The following is a 10,618-nucleotide window of genomic DNA, read 5'->3' as shown; positions in this document are numbered from 1 at the left end:
GCGACAGAAAATCCGTGCGTGGGATTGGTGACAGCGCGTGACGTATTCGTCGGAGCGCGGCGCTCGCGTGCGCGAATTGAATTGTTCTAGAATCTTCGATTGTCCGTTGCCGGTAACGACAACTTGTTTGCGTGTAACGAATTGTTTTTAAAAAGAACAAAGAACGACGAATTTGATGATTTTAACGAGGATTAAAATCATGTTTGAGATGAAATCACGAGCTCAATTTGTGCATGCGTTCAATGACAATTAATGTCGATCGACTGAAAGAATTCTTGCTTTTCTTTCGAATTACCGATCTCGAACATCCCGCCCGCCTCGTCATCTCCGTGACGATATGTGTATGAGGTTACGTATAGAGATTACAAAAACTGTAAACGCGAAAACATAACAAGCGATACAATACAATGAATTCGTGGAAGAACTTGAACCGTAAACGAGAGTTATATGACAAATAACATTGAAAGAATGATTCACGAAAATACGCGCGATCAATTCAAGCTCTTCTTTACATTTGTCGCATTAGCGTGCGAGATAAACGCGTTAGCCTCTTCTGGCAATAAAACTAATTTGACCAAAGGACGAGTTAATTCAGATGAGGCGGTTTTGACTGTGACCACCCGCACTACGCCGTCGTCTCCAGGATGTAGCTGCGTGATTCGCTCCAGAGGCCACTTATTTGGCGGCGAGAGCTTGGAGCGAATGATGCATAGCGATCCAAGGCGTGGTGGCAAAGCGTCCTTGGTCCATTTCGGTCTGGTAGCCAGAGTGTGTAAGTACTCGCGTGACCATCTCTGCCAGAAGTGGTCTCGCATTCGCTGAATAAGTTGCCACCTGGAAAGCAAATTCTCCTGTTCGTCCGACAAGGACGGCTCAGGAATGGCCAGCAGTGGTGCCCCAATGAGCAGGTGACCTGGTGTCAGAGCCGTGAGGTCGTCGGAGTCGTCTGAGAGTGCATACATGGGCCTTGAGTTCAGGCAAGCTTCCACTTGTGCGAGCAGGGTGCTCATTTCCTCGAAGGTGAGCCTGGTTTCGCCGATGGTTCGGCGCAGGTGATACTTAGCCGATTTCACGGCCGCCTCCCAGAGTCCACCAAAATGAGGTCCCGACGGGGGATTGAAATGCCAATGGATCCCCTCCGATGTAGCTACGTGTGCGATCCTTTGTCCTTCTGCCGAGGAGGCTCGAAGCATCTCGCGAAGTTGCCGGTCGGCGCCCAAAAAATTGGTGCCGCAATCCGAATATATGTCCGAGCACAGTCCTCGGCGAGATGTGAATCGACGGAGAGCAGCCAGGAAGGCGTCGGTGGTGTACGCTGAAACAGCCTCGAGATGAACGGCCTTGGAGCTAAAACAAATAAATACGGCGATGAACGCTTTGTGAGCGCCGTGCCCACGCCCTTTGCTCGTCCTGATGAAAATAGGCCCGGCGTAGTCGATGCCCACGTGAAGAAATGGTCGCGCTGGCGTCACTCTTCCTGGAGGAAGGTTTCCCATCTTTGGTTGCGGAGTGGCAGCCCTCCACCGTGTGCATGTCACGCACTGATGCAGCCATCGCTTGACCACCGCTCGGCCTTGTGGAATCCAGAACCGGAGGCGAAGCAACCCCAGGGTCAGCTGGACTCCTCCGTGGAGAGTACGGCGATGGTAGGCTTCCACCAGCAGGCGAGTGAGCCATGACCTTGGAGGCACGATGACAGGATGTCGCTCGTCGAAAGATAGCGCTGCGTGCTTGAGGCGTCCTCCGACTCGCAGGACTCCGTGTTCGTCCATGTACGGGCTGAGGGTCCGAAGATGACTGGATCTTGCAAGATCGCGTTTGTTTTCGAGCGCAGTCATCTCCTCCTGATAGTGACGTGACTGCACGATGCGAATCCATTGTAGGAGTGCGGCGTCGAGTTCGACTGGGAGAAGCGCTGACCCTTGGAACTCATTATCTCCGGATCCGACTGATAGACTGCGGCGACGCCAACGCAAGCACCAGGAAGTCACTTTCAGTAATTGGTGCAGTGCCGAGAACCTGAGGAGTTCTTCCGGCTCTTGGTTGCTTTTGATGACCGCCGCGAGTGTGGTGGCCCGTCGCTCCGGTACGTCCTTGATGGGCTCTAGATTGACGCTTGGCCATTGCGTCGGATTCCCGCACAACCAGGTGGGACCCGTCCACCACAAGGAATGACTGAGGAGCTCGCGTGGTGTTAGTCCTCGGGAGGCGCAGTCGACGGGATTGTCCTTGCCCGGGACGTGACGCCATTGAGCCTCTGGAAGTTGCTGCTGGATTTGCGATACTCGGTTAGCCACGTATGTTTTCCAGCGGGAGGCGTGACCTCGAATCCAGTGTAGTGTGACCTTGGAGTCTGACCACAAGATCACTGGTGTTGTTGCTAGGTTTAGTACGGAGCGCGCGTGCACGAGTACACTTGAAAGCAAGACGGCGGCGCAGAGTTCGAGCCGCGGGAGCGAGACCAGTTTGATAGGCGCGACCTTGCTTTTTGCTGTCAATAACAGAGTCTTTGTTTGCTTGTTTGTTGTGATGCGGAGGTACACCACGGCGGCGTAACCTCTTTCGGACGCGTCTGCGAAGCCGTGCAATTCGAGTTGAGAGCTCGTGTCGCCGGTGCCGAGCCAGCGGCCGACTCTGAGCTTCTCAAGCAGTGGAAGTTCTTCCCAGAGTCGCTTCCACTTTTCAGAGATGGTTGACGGCAATGGTGTGTCCCACTCTAGCTGCTGCAGCCAGGCCGACTGAATCAGCATTTTAGCTCGAATGGTTACTGGAGCCAGCCATCCGAGCGGATCGAAGAGTCGAGCGGTCTCCGACAGCAGACCTCTCTTGGTGAACGCGACGACGGTGCGAGGAGGGACAGAGAAGGCGAATTCGTCTCTAGTTGGATACCAGCGCAATCCCAGCGTTGAGTGATTCTCTTGTTCCCACGACCGCGAGTCTCTGGTGAGGCAGAACTCAGTCGGAATGTCGCGAAGAAGTTCCTGACAGTTGGCGGCCCACTTTCGGAGAGAAAACCCGCCCGCCATGCAGAGGTTGCGGAGCTCGACTTGGAGCGCGATAGCGTCGTCTTTATCGTGCACTCCGGTCACGACATCGTCGACGTAGCAGTCGTGTCGTAACGCATTCGCGCCGCGAGGGAAACGCGGTCCGTCGTCATCGGCGAGTTGACGCAGCGTGCGAATGGCGAGAAATGGCGCGCAAGCGAGACCGTAAGTAACGGTCTTCAACGTAAACTCGCGTATAGGTTCGTCGATGCTGTGGCGCCAAAGTATGCATTGATGCCTTTGATCTTCGGGATGAACGAGAATCTGCCGATACATCTTTTCGATGTCAGCCACTAGCGCGTACCGATGCCACCGCCACCGCAGAAGTACGTTCGCGAGGGGTGGCAGCAAGTTAGCCCCAACTAATAGATGCGTATTGAGCGACTCACCAGACCTTGTAGGCTGTGATCCGTTGAAGACGACTCTGAGCTTAGTCGTGGTGCTGGCTTCTCGAAGGACACCGTGATGCGGAAGGTAGCACCGATCTTCGCTGGAATTCGGAGGTTCTGGCGCCAATTCCATGTGCCCTTGGTCCTCGTAGTCCTTCAGGAAGGCTCGGTAGAGATCGCCGAATCGTGCGTCTCTCTCACATCGTCGCTCCATGGCGCTTAAGAGCCGTTCAGCAGATCTTCTCGTATCAATCATCGTCGTCGGCGGAGATGCGAAAGGTAGTCGCACGATGTATCGTCCTTCGGCAGTGCGTTGATGCTGCAGCGCGAAGATGTCTTCGCATTGCTGCTCCTTTGGCGTGAGTGCGACAGGAGCAGGCGCTTCTCGTTCCTGCTCCCAGAAGCGGTGCACAAGGTCGGCCAGCTCGTGATCTACGGTGCACTGAAGCGAGTGGCGTTGTGCTGAGTTGGTTACTTGGTCGCAACCTCCCGATAAGATCCAGCCGAGCAGTGTCTTTTGAGCTATAGGCGCTTGGGGGCCTCCCTTGCGGACATCCTGGAGAATGATTGAGCATACTTCCGCTCCAAAAAGTAGCTCAATTGGGTCGTTTGCTGCGTAGTCTGGATCAGCCAATTGGAGCCCCTTTAGGTGTGGCCACTCCATTCGGGTCCTTGCTTGAGGGCCTTGGTAAAGCGAAAGACGTGGCAGAATAAAGGCTCCGACGGTGAAGTCGGTCCCTGTTGTTAACGAGGTCACCTTGAGCGTTACCCTTCCCTTGCTGAGCCCGGAGCTTTTGCCGCTGATGCCGATGACTTCGATTGCGGATCGAGAGCGTGGCAGGCGTAGGCGCTGAACCAGAGCCTCGGACACTAAAGAAATTTCAGAACCTTGGTCGATGAGCACGCGTGTGGTATGCTGATTGCCGTGACGATCAGCGACGGAAACTCGCGCAGTTGCGAGCAAGGTAGCCTTGTGGTCGTTGTCGCGGCGCACCGCCGACAGTGAGCTGACTTCTTGAGGTTTCGGTGAAGCGTACGCGTCGTGTAACATGGAGTGGTGACGAGACTTGCACGTAGCACACGTCTTCGTCGAATGGCACTTCGCGAAAGCATGAGAGCCGAGACAGTTAAAGCACAGCTTGTGAGTTTCGGCGACGGCCTTGCGGTCGACCGCGGATTTTTTCTTGAATTCTTCACATACCATCACGTTGTGTTTTCCCTTGCATAGGACGCATTGTGAAGATTCGGTGTATTTTTTGACGTGATGCGATTTGGCAGATCGCGACGGGTTGTCGGAGACCTTGAGCGATTGTGGTTTGGCGGCTGTAAGAGTAAGTGCTCTTTGGTTTATGAAGTTCATTAGTTCTTTAAGAGTGGGCATGTCGCTCGAGGCGCGTGAGAGTGACTCCCACTCCAGGCGAGTTCTTGGATCGAAGAGCTCGACGGCAAGATGAGTTAGTAGATCGAAGCCATGAGAGTTGATAGGCCTATCAATGTTCTCCTGGCCGTTGACTACCCTGGTCAAGGCGTTGAAGACGCGATTGAGCTCCTCCGCACTTTCGCTCTTCATCTTAGCCACGGCGGTAAACTTGGAGAAATTGGAGCGAGATAACTCTCTCTTATTTTCGTACCGCTCGCTTAGCAGCTCCCATGCGCGTGGATAGTTGTCTTCGGTCATCGCTAATGGTTGAATTAGTTCCTTGGCAGGACCCTCCAGACACGTTTTCAGGTAATGAAATTTCTCGATTGCTGAGATTGATGAATTGTTTCCGACAATGGATTGGAAGAGATCTCGGAATGTAGGCCAGTCTTCGAATGCGCCAGAGAAAGAACTAATCTTGAGGCGAGGCAGCGACGGTTTTCCGGAAGACACATTACCTTCTGTTTTGGAAGCTGAGCTCGGTTCTTTCGCAATGAGTTTCGTCAGATACTCGTTCAGCAGGCCGCGCTGCTGCACGTACGTGTTTTCGGCGGAATCGGCAAATTGAGACGTGTTGTACTCACTTTGATCGAAGGCTTCCTTGTAATGTGCTCGAATAAGCTTGTGTTGCTGTTCGAATTCCGTCCACATCTGGTCGAGAAGCGCCAAGCGGGTTTCGACATTGTGGAGGGTGATGTTGGCCGTCCCCAATTTCTTCAAATTGGTTATTGACCTGGCCATACGACCATGGATGTCACTCTGGGCGCTCAGCAAGGCGGCTATTTCGTCACTCATGCTTTCACTTGCGAATTTTTCTCTCTCTGATTTTCTTGATGATGCGCGCATTGGACGCGATGCACTCGACACTGCGGATGCCGGCGAAAATCCGGCTCGAAGGACCAGAAAATGTGCGAGAGCGCACCGCGCGGACAGATTCGAGTGAGAAAACGGCACAAGGTTGATATGATGCACGACAGTGAAGAGAACTCCGTTTCATTTAATTTAACAAAAGAATTTCTTTAATGTATTCAGTTACAAAGTCAAAAGATATAATTAATTAAAATTAGATTAACAAAATATCAAATGCGGTCACCTTTTCCAAATTGAGTTTGGAATCGCGGTGATGGAAAATCTCGGCGATTTTTCTCGGCACTTCTCGAAAGATTCGGTTTATAGCGATTTCACTAAACGGTTAGCACGGCGATTTTACGAAGCGAGATTATGACTCTAAGAACTCTAAGAACCTTTTTGGAAGTAAGAAGGAGGACGGCGAGATCGAAGCATTTATTGCTTTCGGCCTGAGCTTTCCCTTTTGGGAAAAATCCAATAAAAATTTGCCACAATCGTAATTATTACGTGGCATTAGGTGTACAAAATTGATTGGCGCTTTGGATTCTTTTCTAGCGACGTTCAACGTAACAGTCATGCGCGACAGAAAATCCGTGCGTGGGATTGGTGACAGCGCGTGACGTATTCGTCGGAGCGCGGCGCTCGCGTGCGCGAATTGAATTGTTCTAGAACCTTCGATTGTCCGTTGCCGGTAACGACAACTTGTTTGCGTGTAACGAATTGTTTTTAAAAAGAACAAAGAACGACGAATTTGATGATTTTAACGAGGATTAAAATCATGTTTGAGATGAAATCACGAGCTCAATTTGTGCATGCGTTCAATGACAATTAATGTCGATCGACTGAAAGAATTCTTGCTTTTCTTTCGAATTACCGATCTCGAACAATGTTTAATGGGCCTTTTACAATTATAAGCCATAAATCAGCCATAAATAAGAAGTCAAACGCTAAAAATTGGCTGTGATTGATCAATTTTTAGCTTCTGACTTCTGATTTGTAACTAATGTGTTATTGTAGAAGGCCCATAATAAAAAGAGATAGAAGTTACTCATACTTAGCTTTTCATGCAGATATAATATAGACACAGTCTATTAGTGAATATTAGAATTATATTTTATGTGCATTATGATGTGTACACACATTATAAAATATATTTCTAATTCATATTCACATATGTGTGTAGCTACTTCATCTCTTTTTGTTACGTATAACAAAAAGGTGTACTGATATCTTCTTTTTTCTACGTTTAATAAAAAGAGATATATTTTTTTATGATCAAATATTAGTGATATATACTTTTATATTTCAATATCAGAATATACAACGAACATAAATCAAAGCTAACGATAATCAAACGCAGATGATCAGACGTAACATCTTAAAAAAAATAATCAAATTACGAATCCTCTGATAAATCCTCATTTTATGTGTGTGTGTGTATATATATATATATATATATATATATATACATGCATTATATATATATATATATTTTATATATGTATACAATTTTAATATTGCACATTTAAACACAGAGAATGCTTAAACAGCTTAGCATTGATAACTTCTATCTGCAACGTATGTATATTCACACATTATAGTACATATATGCAATATTGTACAATATTGCCTATGTGTGTATTATATTTAAGTACATCACTAATATTTTAACATGATTAACTTCTACACATCAAGAATGGACCAAGACATGGAGAAAACTCGCGAAGCACAGATTAGGTATAGCTATGTATATTATATGTGTAATATATCTATATATAGCTAATACATATCACATCCTGACCTAAAATGACATTGTACGACAGGAAAAATGCTATTATATAGGCCCATGTGTCAATGTACACTGTCAATACTGAAAATCTATAGTTACGTATTTTCAGTACTCGCAGTGAATATCGAAATACAGTTGTAGTATCACTTTTTCCTATGATTTTTCCTATCATTTAGAGTTTAGTCAAGATGTAACATATATTACTGTCAATATATGGACACGTGTTTCATATATATATATATATATATATATATATATATATATATATATATATATAAATGAATACGACATTGCACATACATAATGTAACTCTTTTTACTCTGTCTAATAAAAAGAGATAGATACTTATAGTACTTATACATTACTAATATGTCGACTATATCTAATATAGAAAATTGTATGTACATTATACTATGATAATTCTAACATTGTTGTAACATATAACAAAACATTATTAGTGAATATAAATTATAATTATATTTTATATGTATTATAATATACACAATAATGTACAAAATATAATTTTAATATTGCATATATCATTAATTCACTAACATGTTTATGTCTTCACTAATATGTCAATAATATTTTTTGTGTTATTGTGTATATACACATATATTATAATACACATAAAATGTAATTGTAATTCGTATACATGAATGTCTTTTTATATACAACGTTAGAATTACATTTTATATATCATTATACACATTATAATATAAAATTTTAATATTGCAAAAATGGACATAGAGAATATCTGCATGAATATCTATATATATATATATTATGATATTCATTTATGATAATATATTATAATCTAAAATGGCATTGGATGTAAGAAAAAAATGCTATTACGGTTTCGTATCGATATATCTATTAATTAAAAATCTGTATTTTATATATATTACAGACTTTTAGTACTGGTGATATATATTAGAACACGACCTACATTGCATGTGTATATAATACAACTAAATATGTATATAATGCAACTAAATTTCTAAGGTCCGATTCTACAAATATAAGATTAACTTCAATTATGTTTATTTTTTTTTCAATTCTAAAATTGGAAAATTTTTCAAAATAAATCTTACATTGTGGGACCGATCCTAATACACGTCCCTGTTAAGATGGTAATGTAGGAAACGGAATAAAAATATCGATAATTAATCGATCGAATTTCCTGCATGATCATATTAACTTCAGAGGGCGTAAGCAGCTTATACATTGGAAATGAAAACCTGTAATATCGACCTTGATCAAGTTCGGCCTTCGCTCCAGCATCCCCTTAAGCGTTTCCAAGACGGCCGAGAACACGTTGAAGATGATTCACGCCCGGATCGCCCTTCCACGTCAAAAACGGATGACAATATCGAAACAATCAGTAATCTGGTTCGATCCGACCGTCGGTTAAGTATTCGTGCGATTGATGAAACTGTAGGAATTGACAAAGAATGTGTACGGCAAATTTTACATAACAATTTTAACATGAAAAAAGTGTGTGCCAAAATGGTACCTAAAATTCTCACGTTTGAACAACAAGAAGTTCGCAAAAATCTTTGTACTGACACTTTGAATGCCACTGAAAATGACCCAAACTTATTGGAAAGGATAATAACATGTGACGAATCGTGGTTTTTTACTTATGATCCCGAAACGAAGCGCAATCCATGCACTGGAAGAGCCCAACTTCACCGAGAGCCAAAAAAGCTCGAATGAGCAAATCAAAATTCAAAGCAATGATGATTGTTTTTTTCGATATTCATGGGATTGTGTACCTTCACTGGATTCCTGAAAGTCAAACTATTAATCAATATTACTACCTTCACGTTCTTGCTGAACTCCGTGAAAGAATAAGGAAAAAACGACTCGAATTGTGGAAAGACAAGTCATGGGTTCTCCACCAAGACAATACGCCGGCTCCGCATTCGCATTCCGCATTGTCTGTCAAGAGGTTTCTAGCCAAGTACAGCATCCCAGTGTTAGACCATCCTTATTCGCCGGATCTTGCACCGTGCGACTTCTATCTGTTTCCTAAGGTGAAATCTGCATTAAAAGGAACAAGATTTGAGTTCGTTGAAGCTGTGAAAGAGAAAGCGGCACGCGTCCTGAAGGAGCTGACAGAAGAAGACTTTCAGCACTGTTTCAAACAATGGAAGATTCGCATGGAGCGTTGTAGGGATAGAGGAGGGGTGTATATTGAAGGTGATAATAAGTAAATATGTATGAAATCAAAATAAAATGTTTTACAGCGTCAATCTCGTTATTTAATAGCCACACCTCGTAGACCGCCCCTTTGCAATCGTCAAGCGGAGATTTCAGGACTGACATGTGATCTAACTCGATATATTCTCGCATGAACTTAACATAACGATCTCGCATGATTTCATTGTTCTTGAGTGTGCGTTCCAAATGCATTAAACGCTTCAAAGCTACTTCTCGGTTATCACTAATAGGTAAATTCGCATTGCGGAAAGATAATTTTACCATGAATCTACTATTGCTTGTTTGCGTGACAGTTTGCTCGAAATGCTGCTCGCATCTTTTCTCGTCTATCGATAACGCTCTTGTTTTATCGCTGTCGTAATTCTCCAATTTCCAGAATCTTTCCAGACATTCCTTTAACATCGCAAGGCTCCACCGAACAAATCAAGGCGCTTGTTGCTCCCCTGTCCGAATCCCTGCAAGCCATTATCGGAACGGAACCTGCTATGATCCATCCAAGTTTCGTATTTTATTATATAAAACTAGCTGATCCTGTCCAAGCTCGATTTTACTGTCTAACAAGTCAAAGAAATATTCCGTCCCCAGTAACAAATGTCTATTGGACCGTTATTGTGGAATTCCGAGTCAACTAATACAAGATTACTCGGTATTTGTAGCTTGTTGCGATCTATATTCATGGACGACAAATTCTTGGCAATTTTGAGCACGACATTGAACACTGGCCTGGAAATTGGAGCACCTCGACTTTACGTGAACTTCGCAAATACTGTGAATCTTATTTTCAACCTCGTTTAGACCGGTCACAATTTCGAAAGCCCTATTTCTTTTCAGCCCTAGTTTGTTGTAAGCAGCTTGAGTGATAAAATTTGCCTCACTGGCACTATCAAGAAATACGCGAATC

General features: G+C 44.6%; 1 protein-coding gene across 1 annotated transcript; it reads right to left on the bottom strand.

The window, feature by feature from the left end:
* Window positions 1-491: 491 nt before the first annotated feature.
* LOC147908833 (uncharacterized) lies at window positions 492-5,648 on the bottom strand. Its single transcript, XM_087408759.1, has 2 exons — window positions 1,543-5,648; window positions 492-1,347 (listed from the first exon to the last, which is right to left on the bottom strand). Exons 1-2 carry the CDS (start codon window positions 5,646-5,648, stop codon window positions 492-494), a joined length of 4,962 nt encoding a protein of 1,653 aa, XP_087264885.1.
* Window positions 5,649-10,618: the final 4,970 nt, after the last annotated feature.

Source organism: Acromyrmex echinatior, chromosome 8 (assembly GCF_024713525.1).
Source record: "Acromyrmex echinatior isolate Ae372 chromosome 8, ASM2471352v2, whole genome shotgun sequence".
In the NCBI taxonomy this organism is placed as follows: Eukaryota; Metazoa; Arthropoda; class Insecta; order Hymenoptera; family Formicidae; genus Acromyrmex; species Acromyrmex echinatior.
This window is presented reverse-complemented; position numbering and strand designations above follow the sequence as displayed.

What these genes read in the sequence shown, in the direction of transcription:
- LOC147908833 (XM_087408759.1), bottom strand. Translation starts at nt 5,648, where the DNA reads ATGAGTGACGAAATAGCCGCCTTGCTGAGCGCCCAGAGTGACATCCAT. An exon ending in GTCAAGCGATGGCTGCATCA is followed by an intron (nt 1,348 to 1,542) that starts GTGCGTGACATG and finishes TATTTGTTTTAG; the next exon opens with CTCCAAGGCCGTTCATCTCG.